The 24136-nt window shown below is 46.1% G+C and overlaps 1 protein-coding gene across 1 annotated transcript; it reads left to right on the top strand.

The window, feature by feature from the left end:
* Positions 1-5316: 5316 nt before the first annotated feature.
* Positions 5317-11796, top strand: LOC109783997 (cyclase-like protein 4). The gene is made up of 6 exons (XM_020342602.4): positions 5317-5867; positions 8988-9032; positions 9648-9720; positions 10806-10903; positions 11136-11206; positions 11498-11796. Exons 1-6 carry the CDS (start codon positions 5384-5386, stop codon positions 11621-11623), a joined length of 897 nt encoding a protein of 298 aa, XP_020198191.1. The 5' UTR covers positions 5317-5383; the 3' UTR covers positions 11624-11796.
* The last annotated feature ends 12340 nt before the right edge of the window (positions 11797-24136 follow it).

The following is a 24136-nucleotide window of genomic DNA, read 5'->3' as shown; positions in this document are numbered from 1 at the left end:
CCTCTATGGGGAGTCAAGGAATACATCATTGATTGGATTCAGCAATCCCTGTTAAGTATGATGGCTAACTATGATGCTAAGTTTAAAGTGTGGTCATGAGTAGTGGAGCACATACCTTTTGTCTGTTAGACATAATTGTGTATTTTCCAAACTTGTTCCCAGTTTCAATAACAGTTCTCAGCTGTGTGAGAAACCATGTCCAACTGTCTGTCTCTTCCTTGTCAACAACACCAAAGGATATGGGGAAGACGTTGTTGTTCCCATCCCTCCATGTAGCTACCAATATCTGTTGTCCAGTGCTGAGCTTGATGAAGCAACCATCTAGACCTGAAGATATGATCACATTAGTTGTAAATAACATGAATGCAACCATCTTAGATATATGTGTAAGGATCAATACCTATAAATGGCCTGCATCCATTTAGGAAGCCCTCCTTGCATGCAAAAAGGCAGTAGAACATGTAGTGAAACCTGGGGGTAGGAGCTGGATTTTCTAGGTCCTCTTTTGTTGTCACTATGCATCTACTGACTGTGTTAGTATCTAGCACACACTGTAGATAGTCCCTTAGTCTGTGATATCGGAGTTTGTGATCTCCTTGCACAACTTCAACTGCTTGCTTCCTTGCCCTATATGCCAAGCTTTTAGGCACATGAACACCAAATGTTTTCTTTGTGTATGTCATAATTGTCTCAACACCAGCTCCAGGGTTTGATCTAATTGTATCCTCACAAACCTTGGCAACCCAATTGACTGTAACCTTGGTGCTCTCTCCACTTGCCCCACAAGTGTGATCCAAGTTCATCTTCTTGATGCTGAAAGTTGCCTCATTAGCTATTCTAGAGGCCACTATGTAGAACTCACAACCTTGCTTTCTATCAGAGCACCAAGCAATAACCCTAGTTGGTTCATTTCTGTGATACTCAAAATTCCTAAGTGTCCTTACATGGAAATTTCTAAGTGCTTCTCTGAACTCCACAACATTTAGGAAGCACAAATGCAATGCAAACTGCTCATGTGCATCAGGCAGTGATGGATCATACCATCTCCTCTCCTTCCTCTTCTTCAACCTTCTCTTCCTACCAGAAGGCAACCTTGGAACTTCTTCTACATCACTAAGGCCAAAATCACCTGGAAAGCAGTATTCATCAGGTTCAGGCATAAAATCTTCAAACTTGGTGTGTTCAGGCTCACTGTGTGACTTGCTAGTTGGGCCTGATTTTCTGACGGGCTTAAGCTTCTTTGCTCCTTTATCTGGTACAACTGAAGGTTCTTCATGTTCAGAAAGGATTTGGTCTTCCTCCCAAAATTCAGAAGGTTTTGAGTTAGCACCATAATAGTGCTCTGCAGTATCTTCCTCTTCCCTTTGCTTATGGCTTGTCCCTGTGTCAGCCTCATCTTTACCCCTAGACCAAGCCTTGTATGACATTTTCTGCCCTATGTAATCACTCCTGAAAAACCCAAAATCTGAAGAAGATTTGTCCATCTCATCTTCATCTTCATCTTCATCTGCATCTTCTTCTACTTCTTCTTCTTCCACTACATTTTACCCCTTGCTGAAATTACAACTCTGCTGTGTATTAAGATAGGGCTCCTCAGGGATTACTGGTGGCAAAGTAGAATTACATGCTAGATGGAGGACACCTTCTGGAGAAACACTGTAAAACAACTGGCTCACCAACATTATTAATGGGAATCTGGTCCTCAAGCAAGATGTGATCCATATTATCATCTGTTGGGCTTGGATCAGTAGCTTTTCTGACAGTGATGTTCAGGAGCTTCTTATCAACAAATAAGTCAAGCATTTCTTCTACTTTATCCTCACTATCCAGGACCTCCACACCCTCCAAGCCCTTTCCCTCTTCCTTAACATAAGTAAAAAATGCATCCACTCCATACCCCTCCAACTCAACCAGTGCTAATAAGGTCAAATATGTGATATGTGAAATTGCAAACTTTCCCTCCATATTGTCTCTACCTAGAAAATGTAGCCTCACCTCCCAAACCTCAAGGAAGGAGATTAATTATGAAGGCACTGAAACTTAAATCTGCTTAGTTACTATACTGAAACTCTGAATATTCTACAAAATATGCACTAGCATGCCAACAAACAAATAAATCTACTCAGTTGCTATACTTCACTATCTTAATAAGTCACTATCATCTTCTAACCCTAATTTATAATTTTCCTAATTATTCACTATCATCTTCTAACCCTAATTTATAATTTTGAACTAAATCTATGAATGGTACTGAAATTACTTGCCTGACTCCACCAAACGACGACGCCCACCTGTGGCCCCCCTCTGGATCCGCGTGGATGCACTTCGCCACTGCCATTGCCGTGCGGTATGCCCGATCTAGCTGGACCTCGGGCGGTGATGGTTGCGGTGACCGCTGCGTTGGGAAGCTCGAGCTGCCTAGCCATTTCTCCACCTCTGAATGTCCACTAGCTACTCTCCTCGATGGTGACACCTTGGCCCGAAGGCACGCCGTCGACGACATCTGGTTGCGGCTCCGCCATCGCACCTAGGTCATAGAGCGGCGAAGAGGAGGGGGAGAGTGAGAGGGAGGGCGGCCCGACCGGCTCCTTTCGTTTCGACCGGACCGGTCGAGCTAACAACCGTTAACTGCTGCACCGTCCGCGCGCTGGGCCATGTGGCGTGATCCGTGGGCCCAATCGGTCAGAAAACGGTTAAATCGCTAGTCACTGCGGTTTTGGGCTTTTTAAAACAGCCGCCCGCGTGATTGGTATTTTTTGAGAAAAATTAAAATCTGATAGTTTTTTAAAACCCTAGCGTGTAAACTAGTAGTTTTATGCTATTTACTCAGGCGTTAGTGAGTGGATACTGAATAAAAAGTCAAGTACACCTTCCATGGCCACTTCCATGGCTCGTACGTCGGGTGTTGACACGGAGGGCGACGGGGCGGCACATCCAATACTACCACCACGTAGCTGCAAGGGGTGCTACTTGAGGCGGACACATGAGGCGATCTGGGACAGAGACGAGCGCGCGGAGAGATGGGAATTTCTTTTCCGCTCGCGATCAAATAGCACGGGTGGCCTAATCCTAGGGCTCACGTGCGGCCGGCCAAAATTTGGCCTCCTTTTAATGGTGTATTTTTTTCGCGAATACGCAAAGCTTACGTATCATTCATTGATAGGGAGAAGAGTTTTAGTACATGAACAGGTAGGGACGGCGTCAAGGCCTAGCCTGAGCATGGAGAAGCTAGGGGATGCTCGGCCCCAAGGAAAACACTAGTCCCGCCTACGGTATGATGATTGCTAAACCCTTGGCTCCTGCCGTGGCCCATGAGCGAGCCTCTTCTTGGATGTCGTGGAGCAGCTTGGACGTAGATGGTGCGGCACCGTCAAAGACGCAAGAGTTGCGATGCTTCCAGATGGACCAGACGATCAGTAGGATAAGCGAGGAGATTCCTTTCCGGTGCGTCGCCGGCGTGGCCAGAGTTGTAGCACGCCACCAATCAAGGAAGAGGTCGGAGGAGGCGGGCGCGAGAGCTGGTGGGTAGCACCAACTGAAGCAGTCGTGCCACACCTGCCGTGAGAATGGGCATCCCACAAGCAAATGCTCCACCAGAGATCGCCGCCACCAGAGATAGCCGCCGGCAAGCCCGCGCGGTGTCGAGGAAGGTGGCGGCGGGGCTGGCTGCTCCTCGCGTGGAGAGCTTGGTGTGCCGGGGTGGCGGCCCCGGTCAAGGTGGGCGGCGCCTTCCCTGACGGAGGGTGGCTGCGGGTGTGTGGCCGGTCTTCCTCGGCTTGCGTGGGCGGCGAGGACCCGGTGGTGGGATCTCATGGCGGCCGTGATTTCGTCGGCCGGCCGTCAGATCTGGATCGACCTGCGCCAGCTTCATCTCCTTCACCTTATCCCGCTCGATCTGGGCTTCGGTGTGGCCTTGCTCGCCGGATCCGCGTGGTGGGCGGTGATTGGATGATGGGGCTCTTGGGATCGGGGGAAACCCTTGGCCGGCGACGGCGGCCACAACGACGACAACGCCGCGGTGCCGATCCACTCCTTGGAGTCTTCGTTGAGATCCCGGCAGGGATGGCGGCGGCCCATGCACGAGAGATGGAGGTCTTCGATCAGATCTGGGTGAAAACCTGCTATTGGCTATTGCCAAGGCCGGCGACGGCGACGTTGTCTGCGTCGTTCCCTTCCCGAAGGCATCGTCGTGGAGAAGTTCAAGGCCACTCTCTGCTACCTCCGGGGGAAACCCTGCATCAGTAGATCGGATGACGGCGGCTCTCTGGTGTCGTTTCCCCGTTGGGGGCGTCATTCTTGGAGGTGCACACGGGCTCGAGGGACCGGAGGACGGCGTCTTTGGTGGAGCGGTGCTTCATTTTCCACATTGATGGTGGCGGTTCTCAGCGGCGTGGCGCTGTGGAGTCTCGGCGTCTGATGCGAGGAGATGGACTCGCGCATGAGGAGGAAGCTGTCTGGCGTCATGGTGGCGTTGATGGTAGAGAGGCCTGACAAGGTTGGTGCATCAGTTATGCTCTGAGGATGGACCGAGGGAAGATGGAGGTGACGGCCCTTGCAGCGTGCGGTGCTCACTGGGAGTGTGCCAGACCGGTGTGGGACCCAATCCAGGTAGTGGCTTGGATGGGACACCCGGCTTTAGATGTTAGGCTTTGGTGCGATGCCTGTTTGGTATTAGGCCCGGACGTTCGGCACGCCTTCATCATAGGGATAGGAGTAGCAACGGTGTTGCCAAGATGATGGCTTCAGGCTTATTGATGTATCACCTTGTATGGTCTTTGTGAATAATTAATAATATGACTGCATGCATCGTCCAGATGCAAAGGCTGGGGATACATCCTTCTTTTCTAAAAAAACAAGCAAATGCTCCATGGACTCGCAGGCCTGGTCGCAGAGGAGACACGCCGTTCTTCTTTTGCGAATATCTGGAGAGCCTTGTGAATCCCCAGTTTCTTAAAATCTCTTTCACGCCGTTCCTTTGTCCTTCCTATTTATTTATTTATTTATTTATTTATTCAGAACAATCCTCAAAATATCGTTTACCGAATTAACTACTCCAGTTCCTAGCTACCCCAACGACTGATCCGATTCGACATGATTCGCGTATAGAAGATGATCGCAAACAAGGGTGACGAAAATTCCTCTCTGTCCATTTCCATCACCCAGCTAACCGACCGATCGCATAAAGCGAACACTCCATGGAGCTCCGTCCCTATCTGCATGTACATCCATGTCCATGTAAAATCCTCGAAGTATCTTTTGCTGAATTAACTACCCCTAGCCGCCCCAACAGAAGATTTGGCATGATTCTTTTTCCGAAGAAGAAGACTATACAAGATGATGGCAAACGTCCATCTCCATCAGACCATCACCTACCAAAGTACCAATGATCCATACACACACACCTTGTTCTTTTTTGACCGGCCGCATGCGTAACAGAAGCAAACACTCCAACCCCACGGCCATGGAGCTCCTCCCCTTCCTCCTCCTGCTACTCGTGGGCGCCACCGTGGCCTCCGGCGAACCGGCGTACCCTGGCTACGGCGCCACCGAGGCCGAGCCGGCGTGCGGCGTGAAGGAGGAGGCGGCGGTGCCTGTGCCGGAGAGGCGCGAGGAGTTCGACGGGGGGCGGATCCTGGACATCAGCCACTACTACCGGGAGGACATGCCGGCGTTCGAGTCGGCGGAGGGCACGCCCGGGTTCCTGCGGCTGGCGCGCTCCATGCGCAACGGCTCCGACATCGCCAACTTCTCCGAGCTCCGGCTCACGGCGCACTCCGGCACCCACGTCGACGCGCCGGGCCACGTCTTCGAGCACTACTACGACGCCGGCTTCGACGTCGACACGCTCGATCTCGCCGTCCTCAACGGTACGCCACGCATACGCTTCTTATTTTTTGATCCTACAAATAAATCGCTGGAGGTAATATCAGTGGCAAATACGGTCTCTTCTTCCGTATCCAGCCATATCTAGTGCTACCTGGCGTATCAGCATGAATGCGACGCACATGTCAGTGACAGGAGTGGTGAGGCGTTGGATGGGCCAAGTATTATTATCTATTGTTTACAAAAAACAACTTCGGCTTTGATTTAATTATGCATCTGTCAGCACATAGTGGTTTGCAAGAAAAAGGATTAAAAAAATAGCGCAAGGGGATCAACGAGCACTTTTTTTGCAGAAAGCACCTTTGCATTTTATTTATTTATGCAGAAAATCCTCATATAAATATAAAAATGCCAAATCGGGGCTGCGATTCAAACCCATGACCTACTGCAGTTAGCAGCGGATAGATAACCACTCGACCAACTGGCATTAAACGATTAGGTAGCACTGTTAACTTTATATAACATGGACAGTACGAATTAATGTAAAAAATCGCAAAAAAGGGTGTGCAAAAAAGGGAAAGCCTCGGTTCGAACCTATGACCTCGCCGCTTGTGAGATATACACAATTTATCTTCTGTATTCTTGTTTCTTTTTTTTCTATGTAAGAAAACAACTTATACTGTATATTTTTTTTCGACAAATCAACTAATTTTTTGTTTGATTTCGAATAATTTTAATTTTGAAAATCTAGGAAAAAGGAAATACAGTGCAGAATGAATGTAGTAAATTTCTTGGACACATCAAGTAAATTTTTGTTTGAATTCTAATAATTTTAACTTAAAATTCTAGTGCATAATGAAAGAACATAAATTATTTTGGACAAATCAATGAATTTTTTGTCTGAATTCGAATAATTTTAAATTTGAAAATCTAGATAAAATAAAATATAGCTCAGAATGATTGTACGTAATTTTTTTGAACAAATCAATGGAATTTTTGTTTGAATTCGTATAACTTTAATTTTTACCGAAAAAGGGTTTCCCCCGCTTTGTATTCCAAAGCAACCAGCCAACATAGGATACATCTCGACGCTTGGGCGAGCAACACAATAAGCCCAAAGACAAAAAAGAAGAAGAAACATAATGCCAACAACGGCAGATCGACAAAGCGCAGAAGGCCCGCCACCGTTGCGCCCTCCGGAAACACCCCACCACCGCCCGAGGTTCCGAGTGCCGCATACCAAGCAGCACCTCCAAGAAGGTATGCGACACCGACGACGCTGCTGCCCGGACAAGTCCTAGGGTTTCCCCCGGTATGCGGAGGAAAGTAGGGAATGGCTACCACCGACGCCCTTCAAGAAGGAATGGTGGCACCCGCCGGTGTCACCGCATCGGCGCCGGACGAACCGACAAGGATTTCTCCCGCACACCAAACACCACCGCCCATCCGGAGCCAACCATCCAAACTACCACCCAATGCGCCACCTCGGTTGCGCCGCCTCCCACGTCGTCTCACTACGAGGACCACCACGAGGCCGAGAAGACCGGAGAGAAGCGCCACGCGACGAGAACAACAGCACCAATGCCGAGCCGAAGGGAACCACCTCCACCGCCGTCGTGCGAGAAGTCGAGCCTCCGGCACTGTCGCGGTAGCCGACCGGACATGGCGGCGGGGCATACCAGGCCACCCCTGGCCCGGCCAGGCCCGAAACGGCCCGCTAAGCCCCGCCGGCCGTGCTGCAGCAAGCTGGCATCGGTGCCGCCAGCCCCCGTCGCGCAACACCGCTCCCCTGCATCCCGGGAGTCACGCCGCCAACCAGCCCCGCCGGCGGCCCGCCCAGGCCAGATGGGCCCCGTAGGGCCTAGATCTGGGCCGAGCGCCGCCGCCAGGATGAGCCACACGCCACCCCGCCGCCAACGACGGCACTGCCGCCCAGCTGCCCACCTGCTCTGCGACAAGGAACCCCGCCGCCAGCTGGACCGCCGCCGCCTAGGAGCACCCCCCGGTGCAACTCCGCCCCGTGCCGGAGCCACCGGGAGGGGAAGGGCAGGAAGGCCGCCGCCACCAGCGACCCCGGGGCCAGGACGGCCGCGGGCGCCAGCGACGGCGGCGGGGAGGAAGGGGAGAGGGGGGCTGGAGGCGGGAGAGAGAGGTGCGCGGCCGGCCGCCCGCGGGGGGGCGACGCGGTCGCGAGAGCGAGCGATAGAATATAGGTCAGTGTGCATATACGTACATTTTTTGGACAAATCAACTATTCTCTTTGAATTTGAATAATTTTAAATTAAGAAATCTAGATAAAAGAAGATGTAGTGCAGAATAAATGTACGTAAATTTCTTTCGGACAAATCAGTGGATTTTTTTTTAATTCGAATAATTTTAAATTTGAAAATCTAGATAAAAGAAAATAGAGTTCAGCTGATTTATCCGAAAGAAATTTAAAATATAAATAATTTTAAATTTGAAAAAAATAGACCACTTAGTCAGAATGACCCCACTCTCCCCGTGATATACGCATATGTCATGGAGAATTTCTATTCCCCACGTAGTTTTCTTAAACAGAACAAGATAAATAACAACATACACACGGACATTTCTATTCCACGCATGAACATTTTTTTTTTGAAATGCGTGAACAATTTTAAAATGCAATTTGTCTTTTTACAATGTTTAAATAGTTTTTACTTTTTAAATGTTTTACAATGTTTAAATAATTCTTTATGGAGTGGAGGATATCGGATAGAAACCCTTGGTGCTATGTTTTATTCCTGTTTCTCATGAACCATGTGTTGGAAGGTGCGTAATTAAATAAAAGTCGAGGGTGCGTTCTGCAAAAATAATAGATAATGTGTGGCTCATCCAACACCTCACCACTCCCAGCCACGGGCATGTGGGCCGCATTCATGCTGACACGCTGCGTGAGAATACAACTAGATACCGAAGAACTGACCGTATCTACATGCATAGGCAAGTTATGCGACTGCAATGATGTATTTTTCAACTTTTAGCACTAAACTGAACATTAGATGCAAGTTCTATAACTGTCATTGATATTACCTCAATCGCTGGCTAGGTAGCTAGCAGTAGGCATGTGATTCATTAGTGGTACTAATTATCGATCACAGGAATAATTTTGAGTCTCTGACTTGTAATCTGGTGTGCCGCAGGACCAGCGCTATTGGTAGATGTTCCAAGGGACCGCAACATAACAGGTAAACTACATAAACCCCCACTCCACTTTCATATTTCAGGGTTCATAAAGTCAGCTATTCAATTAGGCTCCAGGGAGCATTCGCTCTAAAATAGTTTAGTAAATGTGAAAAAAATACAAAAAATCTAGACATGTACGTGTTCATGTCCAAATGTTATCTGTATTGTTTAGGGGGAAAGCCCAATCATTCTGACCCATGCAAAAAAAGTTTTACATTTTGAATTTCATGAAGTAATCTCACATGTCTGAATTTAAATTAAAAAAATGTTACATTTTTGAATTTCAGGAAGTAATCTCAACCGGTTGACAAATTTGGTTTCAGATATTTAAATTGGCATATGTCAAATTTGTGTCCTTGTAAGATACACCAATTGGAAAGTAAAAATAGCAAATTTTCAGGATTAAGAGCGCAAGCGAGAATTATATATGTGCGCACACCACTGCGTTTCATTTTGAACTGTAAAGATGATATTTCCATGTTACATCATGATCATGTAATACTGGTTCTGCCACCTCAAATTATATTGTTTCATAATGTTTCATGGACTCATGGTAGACAATGTGTGCATATATGTTCATTAAAAACACCCCCAAATACAAATTCCTTTTCTTGCAGCTGATGTCATGGAGTCCTTGCATATTCCTAAAGGAGTCCGCCGTGTACTCTTCCGAACCTTAAACACCGACAGGTAATACCAACATACTATGCATGCACACAAGAACTCGCATCACATTCATGTACTCCCTCCGTTCGGAATTACTTGTCATAAAAATGGATGTATCTACAACTAAAATACATCTAGATACATTCATTTCTTGGACGAGTAATTCCGAACGGAGGGAGTATATGTGTGTTGTGTGTACATACAACACATGGTGGTTTTACTCTATGATGGTGATGGGACCATAAAACCTAAACCTAAGTTAGCGTATTATGTAATTTTTAACCTCGTCATCTCTGCCGATCAAAAAATTGAGGTGGATTTAACACTTGGAATTACATCTTATGTTATTTTTCTTAGTAACCTTGTGATCACTGCCGTCTGTAGGCCAGAAAATTTAGACTGTTTTACAGAATTGTGTGTGGGGGGTGGTGTGGGGGTTCAATTGAGCCCACATCCTACACTTGTATAGTTGGATTCTCATGGTATGATCTTATTACTGTTTAACACTGGTTGCCAATTATTTTTAACTTCATAGTCCATCTCAAAAGAACATATATACTCCCTTCGTCCGAAATTACTTGTCGCAAAAATGGATAGAAATGGATGTATCTAGAACTAAGATACGTCTAGATACATCCACTCCTACGACAAGTAATTCCGGACGGAGGGAGTATTGAACAAAAAAAATCGTATGAACATGCAATTTTAAGCATGACAACTAAAGTACGTTATAGAAAAGATAAGCATATCCAAATATTTTCAATACTTCCTTTACAGTTACGTTGTCTATGTTGTGCGCATGAGTTAGGTAATATTAATCATGTAAATTGAATATAAAATGCATGTGCTAACGCAATATGAAACAACAGAAATTTCAATATCGGTCTTTGTTTATATTTCCTTTTAGTGGATCAACCCATTTTAATTGTATATTTGATATATGATGTTGGTTCATTGATTTGTTTAATGTTCCTGGTACTCATTTTTTAATGGAGTGTGTATGACCTTTTCGTATGGAGCAAAATGTATATCATATTCGAAGTGAGTTATTATTTAATAAAGACTATGTAGTATAAACTATATCAAACATCAATCTTTCCTTAATGCAGAAAGCTTATCTGGAAGAAAGAGTTTGATTCAAGTTATGTTGGCTTCATGGAGGATGGTGCTCAATGGTTGATTGATAACACTGACATCCAACTAGTTGGTAAGTCGAAATGTATTCATCCACTTTGTGCACAACAGTCTTTGGATTAAATTTGCAAGATATGTTTTTCATCAGCAATACTGTTGCTACCAATAATGTGTGGTAAATCACCAAAGCGAAAATGGCTGATTTAAAGTTTTAACTTACTGAACATGTAATATATCTTTGGTCTTAGTCTCCCATCTTCCTCACATTCTCTTCTCTAATCTTAATTAATATTTTGTTCATGCAGGAGTTGATTACTTGTCTGTGGGAGCATATGATGAATGTATTCCGGCTCATCTAGTTTTTCTTGATAAAAGGGTAAGGGTTTAAACCCATTCGAGTGGTAAACCGGTCTCTGTGGGAACATATCTTAGGGAGGTGACATATTACATAAACCCGTTTAGTTCAAATCAATCTCATCCATATTTGGAAGATACGAAAAGGTTATATTCAACATAAAAATTGGTTGTTCGGTAGTAACCCTTTTGCTACTTGTAATTTCCATATCTTCCAAAGAAACATTGGTTTCGATATTGAGATCACTCTGCGTGTAAAATCCCTAAAAACCAGATTGAGACTCCTTTTAAACCTGTTATCTGTTCCTTTCAGGAAGTCATCCTTGTGGAAGCATTAAACCTTGAACATGTTGCCACTGGAATATACACCTTGCATTGCTTGCCACTAAGGTTGCGCGGTGCTGAAGGTTCTCCAGCGAGATGCATCCTCATCAAGTAACAACTGCGCACGTATATGATATGAAATAAGAAGATATGTGTATCACGTACATCAATATGAATTTGTAAATGGATGTGTCCAAACTCCAGTAGATAACAGATGAAACATACTACTAGTTTGCAGATTTCTGCAAGGACTAATAGGCTTACGCAGATTGCGCATTTTGTGGTGTAGCCGTCTCAAACTGCTTTCATGCTAGACAGAAACATCCTAGAAGGGGTGGTAGTCCTTCATGAAACTCTCTATGAAATCCATACGAAAAAACTAGATGGGGTGGTTTTCAAAGTGGATTTTGAGAAAGCGTACGATAAGGTAAAATGTCTTCAGCAGGCCTTGCGTATGGAAGGTTTCGATCAGTCCTGGAGAAACCAGGCAGACTCTTTCACGCAAAAAGAGAGTGTTGGAATCAAAGTGAATGATGACATAGGTCATTACTTCCAGACACACAAGGGTTTAAGGCAAGGAGACCCGATGTCACCGATTCTGTTCAACATAGTGGTCGACATGTTGACAATCCTAATAGGAAGGGCTAAGGATGATGGCCAGGTAGGTGGCCTCGTTCCGCATTTAGTTGACGGAGGAGTGTCTATCCTACAGTACGCTGATGATACTATCATCTTCATGGAGCATGATTCGGCAAAAGCAAGGAACATGAAGCTTGTGTTATGCCTGTTCAAACAATTGTCGGGGTTAAAAATTAACTTCCGTAAAAGCGAATTATTCTACTTTGGAAGAGCTAAAGACGAATAAGAAGCTTACAAACAATTGTTAGGGTGCGAATTGGGGTCTTTACCCTTCACGTATTTGGGTATACCAATCCACCATCGCAAGTTGTCCAACAAAGAATGAAAGTGCATTGAGGATCGGTTTGAAAAAAACTAAGCTGCTGGAAGGGCAAGCTCATGTCATACGGAGGCCGGCTAATTCTCATTAATTCGGTACTCACGAGTATGCCTATGTTTCTCTTATCCTTTTTCGAGGTACCATTATCCTTTTTCGAGGTACCAGTTGGAGTCCGGAAAAGGCTAGATTTCTACTGATCGCGCTTCTTCTGGCAGAGTGACGAACGAAAACGAAAGTACAGACTCGCTAAATGGGATATCATTTGTAGGCCGAAAGACCAAGGGGGTCTCGGCATTGAAAATTTAGAGGTGAAGAACAGATGTCTTCTCAGCAAGTGGTTGTATAAGTTATCTGTAGAGACGGATGCCACTTGGGCCAAGATTTTGCGTAATAAGTACCTCCAATCCAAAACCTTGTCACAGGTGACGGTAAGGCTCACTGATTTGCCCTTTTGGAAAGGACTAATGAGAGTGAAATCAGTCTTTTTTAACAGGACAAAATTTGTAGTTGGAAATGGTACTACCACGAGATTCTGGGAGGATACATGGCTAGGGGAGACGCCCCTTGCACTCCAATATCCCTCTCTCTATAATATTGTTCAGCGAAGAGATGCTTACGTTGCAACAGTATTACAGTCCAATCCTCTTAATATTCAATTCAGGAGGACGTTAGCGGGGAACCGTTGGGAAGTTTGGCTCCATCTTGTGAGAAGATTGATTGATGTTCAATTATCTCAACAGCCTGACCAGTTGCGCTGGAAACTAACAAAGAATGGAGAGTTTTCGGTTAAATCCATGTATTTGGATGTTATCAATTCTAGCTCTATTCCTCGTTCGAAATATGTTTGGAAAGTCAAAGTTCCTTTAAAGATGAAAGTGTTTATGTGGTTTGTCCATAAACAAGTCATTCTAACTAAGGACAATTTGACAAAACGCAACTGGACAGGATCTACAAGATGTAGTTTCTGTGAGAGTGATGAATCCATCAAACATCTCTTTCTTGACTGCCCTTTGGCAAAAAAATTATGGCGGTCGGTCCACATAGCATTTAATATTACTCCTCGGAATACTATCAACACGTTATTTGGGACGTGGCTAGACGGGATAGATTCCGAAACAACGAGACATATCCGTGTAGGAGTATGTGCTTTATTGTGGGCAGTTTGGAACTGCAGAAACGATTTGGTTTTTAACAGAACAACAAATATTCATTTCTTGCAGGTTATCTTTCGGGCCACTACACTGATTCGTATGTGGTCGATACTCACTCCGATGGAGACCAGGGAGCGTTTGGTTACTGGATCTATCCGATGAGAGATGGTAGATGAGAGATGGTAGCTCGGGATATCTTCAACCGGTTTGGATGGCGGTCATGTAATAGGATAGATGTTTAGTTTCCTATCTTAATTTGTGCCTGCCGGTTGTGGCTGTCATTTTGTTTTGCTTTTGATCTTTGTGAGCCTTTTTATTTTTCGAGACATAGGCCGTATGCATCGTTCTGATGCAGAGGCCGGGAATAACCTCCTTTTCGAAGAAAAAAAACACTTGCTTTGAATCTGGCATCTCTGTACAATGCACAGTAAAAGGCTAGTACTGATACTGCGAATTTTAGTGCTACATTTCAGCATGGTTGAACTCAAGCCAACCTAGGCCAGCTAACCAAGCATCATTTGGACTATTTACCAGTAACCTTGGATGTGCCACAGGTCTATTGGTTGCCAGTAAGTTACATATCAGAGGTTCCTGGCAACTACAATTGTGCCGTGACCAGCTTCCGCCGTAACTCACTATACAACCATAATAAAATTTACCATAGTAACCTTGGTGAAAAATGTGTCATAACGAAAGATGCTGCACTGCCTAAACTTAAGCATTTGTGACATACTGACACTGAACTGGCAAAATTCTCAGTTTGGACCATGGAAACAGTAAAAGAAAGCAACAGAGTATGCAGTTCAACAGCAGCGTAGGCGGGAGGAGCATTGCGATTCAGAAGATTGATTGCGATGCAGTTCAACATAATAGTTTGCTTTGTAGTTTAAGCTGTGAAACATCAACGAAATAGTAAAATGGCAGCTTGAACCTCTGCGTTATGTTAAAATCTGAATATATACTGTCCCCATGGTCCAAATAAGTGATCACGCGTAATCTCGTCTGGTAACTTTCTGTTTATTTTACAGCATCGTTCATGTCTTCTCGTATCCTGCCTATGCAATGAAGCACACTGGGCAATTAAGAATTTAAGATGCCTGTCCTAAGCTGCAAGGTGCAGAAAGAACAAGAGAGCCATTGATGCCCGATGCTTTTCTTGGCGTTGGAGCAAAGAACAACAACGCGCGCCTCCTTCATTTCCTTCCCTGTACTAGTAGCTTACACATAAACGAAACTGGGGCCTGTGATTGTGAATACAAGGGGACTGAGTGAGGATGGGTGTTGGAGGTGGTTCGTCGGCGTCGGCGTCGAGGTGCAGGAGCACGGGGGCGACGATGTCGGTGGCGCCGGCGAGCGGCGGTAACAGCGTCCGCTGCTGCCGCTGCATCAACATCTACTTGAACAACAACGTGCAGGGCGTCACCAACTCCGTGCTCTTCGGGAGCAGCGTGGTCATGAGGGACCCCGGAGCTAGCGTCGTCCCGTCCCGCCGTCCGCCGCGCGCTGCCCGTGTTTGCTGCCGAAGGCAGAGGCGGCAACAGAGGAAAAAGAAGATGATGAAGACGACGATGTGGGCTGCTGCTGCGATTATTTGCCTCGCGGCCCTCGCCATCATTGTTCTGGTGCTGAGCGTGAAGCGTACGTAAATGCAGCTAGAGTTTATTTCAGGTTTTTTTTTCTTTGAAATCAGAGGTCAGGTTTATCTATTTTTTGAAAGAAATTCAGGTTTATCTATGCGTGTGTGGTTCTCCAAAGTGAAAAAAGGAACACCGACACACCACGAATTTATCCCTCTTTTTTGTGGTTTCGCTGATTTCTTCATGATGTTTTGAAATGAGCGGTATTTTTTTAATCGGGCTAAAATCGTGGTGTGGCAGTGTTCCTTTTATAATGAGTGGTATTTCCATTATATAATGAGTGGTATGTTTTGAAACGAGTGGTATGCATGTGCAACCACTTGCGACTTGAAAATATCTTTAAGAAAAGCGACTTGGAATTATCAATCATATTAAAGCATCTCTCATGTTTCGTATAATCGGCCTAGCTTTCTATACACCTGAGGAAGATGACCCTTCCCGTCAACCTTCCCACCAAAGTGTCGCGCGCCACCGTCATGCCCATCCGTTGGACACCCCGCAACCACCGTTGTTAGAAGGAATATAGAAGAAATCGGTGGAATTCTTGATGTATACTCGAGCCTCGTGGGCGTATATATAGGACTTCCTAATAATCACGATCATCCACATCCCCCCGCAGTCACAACGGGAGCGACACAGCCGGTGAGACTGGAGCAGAATCCGAAAGTAAGCCGACGGACATCCCTGCCACAGTCGAATGGTCGATACATCACGGAAGTTGTAGCAGGAGTGGAAACCGACGAGGTTGCTCAAGCAAGGCGGTAGCCCTTTGTGCCGATGTCGAGGTAGCCAAGAGCGTAGGGTGGTGTAGCCGCGCGAGGGATGCCGTGGTCGATGTCGAGTCGGAGTGGCCGGTGTCGAGGTAGTACCCGTGGACCGGGAGGAAGAGCGGCGGCGATGGCCGGCTAGGTCAGGAGCGTGACGACGGTGCTCGAAGTAGGCGAGGAAAAACCCGACAGCGTGACGAAGATCGGCACGGACGGTGGCGTTCCCGCGTCTAGGAAGGCGGCGCGGCGCATACCGCACAAAAATCGACGCGCGTGGACGGCAAAGTGGACCGCGTGCCGCGGCGCTACGACTCAAAGGGGCGACGCAGCGGCAGCGCATGGGTCGAAGCGACGACGGGGAAGACCTGAGGTCGGCGGCAGGGACCGTGTGCCACGCTCGCTATGGCCCGATGGGGCGACGCAGCAACAGCGTGAGGGCGGTAGCCGCTATAGCCACTGGGGCGGCCTGGAGCGGATGGCCTCGGGGCGGCGGTGGACCATGGGACACGGCACTACGGTCCGAAGGGGCGACGCAGCGGTAGCGCGGGGTCAGTGCAACCGCGGGAATCGCCCCGGGGCGGCGGCGTGGACCCGGCTGTCCTTCTATATGTTAACGTATAAATGTGTTACCTAGTCTTTTCCATCAGATCGGTCTTTTGATTGCATTGGCTAGAGCATGCACTTTTATATGGCATCAGAGTCAAGAGATCTTGAGTTCGAGACTCGACTGACGCAATTAAATTGCAGCCCACTTTCGATCCATGTTTAGGCCCGAGGGAACCACACGTGAGGGGAAGTGTTGCCGTATAAATGTATGGGTTAATTATCCTTTTGCCCTCAGTGGTGTCCATGTGCTCAGTTTTTGCCCTCAATTGCGAATCGTGCTCAGTTTTGCCCCTAGACTGTGCGCAACTACTATGACGAGGCTAAACGGGCAGTTTTGAGTCCATTCCGTCCGCCAGCGTTAGTGGTAGTGGGTCCGAAGCTTACATGTTGGACCGCGTGGACGTGGGTCCGGAGCTGACATGTGGGACCGTGCAACAAAGTCCCCAAATCAATCCTAGGGTTCTAACCGGGCCACTCGACGCCCACTCTGTCCTGTCCGCCGGCCGGCCGTCCTGCGCCGCCGCCACCAGCTGTGCTGCCGTGGCCACGGTCGCGGCCGTCCTGCTCCACCGCTACCTGCTCCGCACGCCACCTTCCTGCGACGTCATGGGTGGGGCGCCCGCCACCTGCTCGACACGCCTCCTTCCGTGCGCCCGGTCGGAGCGCTGATAGGTGGGGGGCTGGTGCACACAGAGGAAGTACGAGGGTGAACCCCAAGGCGAAATGGCGAGCGGCGGCGACCCCGGAGTACTTGGCGAGGCAGGCATCGGGCCGGAGATCCGCCGCGTCCACGACTGGGTTCCCGAGGGGTAAGTCATGCCTCCTGTTTAGATTGAGCTTAATTGTGCATCTGAACAGTCGATTCGAGTTGGTTTGCCCGGTTAGTGTGCTGATTGCGTCTCTGTTTTTCATCGGTTAGGATGGAGTTGCGGTTTGCTTTCTTGGTGCACATTAGAAGGGACCGGTACATGTTGAATGCAAAGAACAAGAAGAAATTCCAAGGAGGTTTCGATTATCCGTTGCCAATGGCTTGTAATTGGAGTTTCAGACAATTTGGGGAGGTAATTTGCAGCCAATATCCTTGGGGTTTGCTTGATGAAGTGGAATACAAATACTATGATGGGGAAAAGAAATGGGTGACAGTTAGTAATGATGAAGAGCTGGCTACCATGTTTGCTAGGCATAAGGACAAAGAGAATTTTCGTGTGAGGCTGCAAATTGATGTGCCTGAGCAGGCATTTGGACCAAGGATGGCGGGTGCAACTTCTCGGGCAGAACCAAGTCGTTGTAATGGCAGCTCTAGTGAGAACAGTTCAGTTAGTGCACGGCGACGTGGTGGCTCGACAAGCATGGGCACCGGCAGTAGGGTTCCCCTGAAGTGGAGCCTGATGCCTACAATTCTAGGGTTGATGAAGAGAAGCTATATTATGATGTTATTCAGAATTTACGACGGGCACCTCGGGCTGAAAACCAAGATGAGGCTCACAATGCAGCCCGTGTGGATGATGATGCAGTGGGTGAGGACGAAGACCTTGCAGCTGTTGAATGGGACCCTGATACGTCCATTTTGCATCATGCTTTTATATCGATATTTATTGCATTATGGGCTGTTATTACACATTATGTCACAATACTTATGCCTATTCTCTCTTATTTTGCAAGGTTTACATAAAGAGGGAGAATGCCGGCAGCTGGAATTCTGGGCTGGAAAAGGAGCAAATATTAGAGACCTATTCTGCACAACTCCAAAAGTCCTGAAACTCCACAGAAGTTATTTTTGGAAATAATAAAAAATACTAAGCGAAGAAAATACCAGAGGGGGCCCATGTTGGAAATATGCCCTAGAGGCAATAATAAATTGGTTATTATCATATTTCCTTGTTCATGATAATCGTTTATTATCCATGCTAAAATTGTATTGATAGGAAACTCAGATACATGTGTGGATACATAGACAACACCATGTCCCTAGTAAGCCTCTAGTTGACTAGCTCGTTGATCAATAGATGGTTACGGTTTCCTGACCATGGACATTGGATGTCGTTGATAACGGGATCACATCATTAGGAGAATGATGTGATGGACAAGACCCAATCCTAAGCCTAGCACAAGATCGTGTAGTTCGTCTGCTAAAGCTTTTCTAATGTCAAGTATCATTTTCTTAGACCATGAGATTGTGCAACTCCCGGATACCGTAGGAATGCTTTGGATGTACCAAACGTCACAACGTAACTGGGTGGCTATAAAGGTGCACTACAGGTATCTCCGAAAGTGTCTGTTGGGTTGGCACGAATCGAGACTGGGATTTGTCACTCCGTGTAAACGGAGAGGTATCTCTGAGCCCACTCGGTAGGACATCATCATTATGTGCACAATGTGACCAAGGAGTTGATCACGGGATGATGTGTTACGGAACGAGTAAAGAGACTTGCCGGTAACGAGATTGAACAAGGTATGGGGATACCGACGATCGAATCTCGGGCAAGTAACATACCGATAGACAAAGGGAATTGTATACGGGATTGATTGAATCCCCGACATCGTGGTTCATCCGATGAGATCATCGTGGAACATGTGGGAGCCAACATGGGTATCCAGATCCCGCTCTTGGTTATTGGCCGGAGAACGTCTCGGTCATGTCTGCATGGTTCCCGAACCCGTAGGGTCTACACACTTAAGGTTCGATGACGCTAGGGTTATAGGGAATAGATATACGTGGTTACCGAATGTTGTTCGGAGTCCCGTATGAGATCCCGGACGTCACGAGGAGTTCCGGAATGGTCCGGAGGTAAAGATTTATATATGGGAAGTCCTGTTTTGGTCACCGGAAAAGTTTCGGGTGCTATCGGTAACGTACCGGGACCACCGGGAGGGTCCCGGGGGTCCACCAGGTGGGGCCGCCGGCCCCAGAGGGCTGCGTGGGCCAAGTGTGGGAAGGGACCAGCCCCTACGTGGGCTGGTGCGCCTCCCACAAGGGGCCCAGGGCGCAGGAAAGGGGGGAAGGGGGAAACCCTAGGCTTAGATGGGCCTAAGGCCCACCTAGTGGTGCGCCCCCCCTCTCTCCCCCCTTGGCTGCCCCCCTAGATGGATCTAGGGCTGGCCACACCCCTTGGGGGGGAACCCTAGATGGGGGTGCAGCCCCTCCCCCTCCCCTATATATAGTGGGGGTTTTGGGGCTGCCATACACATGAGAACATCTCTCTCTTGGCGCAGCCCTACCCCTCTCCCTCCTCCTCTCCCGCGGTGCTTGGCGAAGCCCTGCAGGATTGCCACGCTCCTCAATCACCACCACGCCGTCGTGCTGCTGCTGGACGGAGTCTTCCCCAACCTCTCCCTCTCTCCTTGCTGGATCAAGGCGTGGGAGACGTCACCGGGCTGCACGTGTGTTGAACGCGGAGGCGCCGTGGTTCGGCGCTTAGATCGGAATCAACCGCGATCTGAATCGCTACGAGTACGACTCCTTCATCCGCATTCTTGCAACGCTTCCGCATCGCGATCTACAATGGTATGTAGATGCACTCCCCTTCCCCTCGTTGCTAGATTACTCCATAGATTGATCTTGGTGATGCGTAGAAAATTTTGAATTTCTGCTACGTTCCCCAACAGCCCACACCCTGGCCACGAGGGTGGGGGGCGCGCCCCTCGTGGGCCCCCTGGTGGCCCTCCGATGCCCATCTTCTTCTATGAAGTCTTCCGTTCGAAGAAAAATCATAAGCAAGCTTTCGGGACGAGACTCCGCCGCCACGAGGCGGAACCTTGGCGGAACCAATCTAGGGCTCTGGCAGAGCTGTTCTGCCAAGGACACTTCCCTCCAGGAGGGGGAAATCATCGCCATCGTCATCACCAATGATCCTCTCATCGAGAGGGGGTCAATCTCCATCAACATCTTCACCAGCACCATCTCCTCTCAAACCCTAGTTCATCTCTTGTATTCAATCCTTGTCTCTAAGTCTGGGATTGGTACCTGTAGGTTGCTAGTAGTGTTGATTACGCCTTGTAGTTGATGCTAGTTGGTTTATTTGGTGGAAGATTATATGTTCAGATCCTTTATGCATATTAATACCCCTCTGATTATGACCATGAATATGATTTGTGAGTAGTTACGTTTGTTCCTGAGGACATGGGAGAAGTCTTGCTATTAGTAGTCATGTGAATTTGGTATTCGTTTGATATTTTGATGAGATTTATGTTGTCTCTCCTCTAGTGGTGTCATGTGAACGTCGACTACATGACACTTCACCATTATTTGGGCCTAGAGGAAGGCATTGGGAAGTAATAAGTAGATGATGGGTTGCTAGAGTGACAGAAGCTTAAACCCTAGTTTATGCGTTGCTTCGTAGGGCACTGATTTGGATCCATATGTTTCATGCTATGGTTAGGTTTACCTTAATACTTCTTTTGTAGTTGCGGATGCTTGCAATATGAGTTAATCATAAGTGGGATGCTTGTCCAAGTAAGGACAGCACCCAAGCACCGGTCCACCCACATATCAAATTATCAAAGTACCGAACGCGAATCATATGAACGTGATGAAAACTAGCTTGACGATAATTCCCATGTGTCCTCGAGAGTGCTTTTCATTATATAAGAGTTTGTCCAGGCTTGTCCTTTGCTACAAAAAGGATTGGGCCACCTTGCTGCACTTTATTTACTTTTGTTATTTGTTGCTCATTACAAATTATCTTATCACAAAACTATCTGTTACCTACAATTTCAGTGCTTGCAGAGAATACCTTGCCGAAAACCGCTTATCATTTCCTTCAGCTCCTCGTTGGGTTTGACACTCTTACTTATCGAAAGGACTACAATAGATCCCCTATACTTGTGGGTCATCAAGACTCTTTTCTGGCGCCGTTGCCGGGGAGTGAAGCGCCTTTGGTAGGTGGAATTTGGTAAGGAAAAAATTTATATAGTGTGCTGAAATTTACTGTCACTTGTTACTATGGAAAGTAATCGTCTGAGGGGCTTGTTCGGGGTATCTTCACCCCGACCAGTAGAGCAAAGAGTTGCTCCTCAACCTACTGAACCTACTGAAAATGAAAATGTCTAATTTGAAATTCCTTCGGGTACGATAGAAAAACTGCTAGCTAATCCTTTTGAAGGATACGGAACATTACATCCTGATGAGCACCTAATCTATGTGGATGAAGTTTGCGGATTATTTAAGCTTGCAGGTATGCCCGATGATGTTATCAAGAAGAAGGTCTTCCCTTTATCTTTGAAGGGAGATGCATTGACATGGTATAGGCTATGTGATGATATGGGATCATGGAACTACAAGCGATTGAAATTGGAATTTCATCCGAAGTTTTATCCTATGCATCTTGTTCATCGTGATCGTAATTATATATATAATTTTTGGCCTCGCAAAGGAGAAAGCATTGCTCAAGCTTGGGGGAGGCTTAAGTCAATGTTATATTCATGCCCCAATCATGAGCTCTCAAGAGAAATGATTATTCAAAAAATTTATGCTTGGCTTTCTGACAACAATCGCACCATGCTCGATACTTCTTGTACTGGTTCCTTTATGATGAAGACTATTGAATTCAAATGGGATTTATTGAAAAGAATTAAACGCAACTCTGAAGATTGGGACCTCGACAAAGGTAAGGAGTCAGGTATAACACCTAAGTTTGATTGTGTTAAATCTTTTATGGAGACTGATGTTTTCCATAAATTCAGCACTAAATATGGACTTGACTCTGAGATAGTAGCTTCTTTTTGTGAATCTTTTGCTACTCATGTTGATCTCCCTAAGGAGAAGTGGTTTAAATATCATCCTCCCATAGAAGTAAAAGTAGTTGCACCTATTAAAGTTGAAGAAAAGACTATCACTTATAATGATCCTATTGTTCCTACTGCTTATGTCGAGAAACCACCTTTCCCTGTTAGAATAAAGGATCATGCTAAAGCTTCAATTGTGGTTCGTAAAAGTAATATTAGAATCTATACACCTCCTGAACAAGTTAAAGTTGAACCTAATATTGCTATTGTTAAAGATCTCTTGGATGATAATATTGATGGGCATGTTATTTATTTGTGTGATGAGACTGCTAGAATTGCTAAACCGTGTGCTAAGGATAAACATAGATCTGTGGTAGGCATGCCTGTTATTTCTGTTAAAATAGGAGATCATTGTTATCATGGCTTGTGTGATATGGGTGCTAGTGCTAGTGCAATACCTCATTCCTTATACAAAGAAATTATGCATGATATTGCACCTGCTGAAATAGAAGAGATTGATGTTACCATTAAGCTTGCCAATAGAGATACTATTTCACCAATTGGGATTGTGAGAGATGTTGAAGTCTTGTGTGGGAAAACTAAATATCCAGCTGATTTTCTTGTTCTTGGTTCCCCACAAGATAGCTTTTGTCCCATTATATTTGGTAGACCCTTCTTGAACACTGTTAATGCTAGGATAGACTGCGAAAAGGATGTTGTTACTATTGGTTTAGGTGATATGACTCATGAATTTAATTTTTCTAAATTTCGTAGACAACATCGTGAAGAGGAATTGCCTAGTAAAGATGAAATTATTGGTCTTGCTTCTATTGCCGTACCTCCTAGTGATCCTTTAGAACAATATTTGCTAGACCATGAAAATGATATGTTTATGAATGAAAGAAGGGAAATAGATGAAGTATTCTTTAAACAGGGACTTATTCTGAAACACAATTTGCCTGTTGAAATCCTAGAGGATCCTCCTTCACCCAAGGGTGATCCTGTGTTTGAGCTTAAACCATTACCTGATACTCTTAAATATGCTTATCTTGATGAGAAGACGATATATTCTGTTATTATTAGTGCTAACCTTTCAGAGAAGGAGGAAGAAAAATTATTGAAAACTCTGAAGAAGCACTGTGCTGCTATTGGATATACTCTTGATGATCTGAAGGGCATTAGTCCCACTCTATGTCAACATAAAATAAATTTGGAGAAAGATGCCAAACCAGTTATTGATCACCAACGACGGCTGAATCCTAAGATGAAAGAAGTGGTAAGAAAGGAAATACTAAAGCTCCTTGAGGCAGGTATAATCTATCCCGTAGCTGATAGTCAGTGGGTAAGTCCTGTCCATTGTGTCCCTAAGAAGGGAGGTATTACTGTCGTTCCTAATGATAAAGATGAATTGATTCCGCAAAGAATTATTACAGGTTATAGGATGGTAATTGATTTCCGCAAATTAAATAAAGCTACTAAAAAAGATCATTACCCCTTACCTTTTATTGATCAAATGCTAGAAAGATTATCCAAACATACACATTTTTGCTTTCTAGATGGTTATTCTGGTTTCTCTCAAATACCTGTGTCAGCTGATGATCAAGCTAAGACCACATTTACTTGTCCTTTCGGTTCTTTTGCTTATAGACGTATGCCTTTTGGTTTATGTAATGCACATGCTACCTTTCAAAGATGCATGATGGCTATATTCTCTGTTTTTTGTGAAAAGATTTGTGAGGTTTTCATGGACGATTTCTCCGTCTATGGATCCTCTTTTGATGATTG

This window comes from Aegilops tauschii, chromosome 5 (genome assembly GCF_002575655.3).
Source record: "Aegilops tauschii subsp. strangulata cultivar AL8/78 chromosome 5, Aet v6.0, whole genome shotgun sequence".
NCBI lineage: Eukaryota > Viridiplantae > Streptophyta > Magnoliopsida > Poales > Poaceae > Aegilops > Aegilops tauschii.
This window is presented reverse-complemented; position numbering and strand designations above follow the sequence as displayed.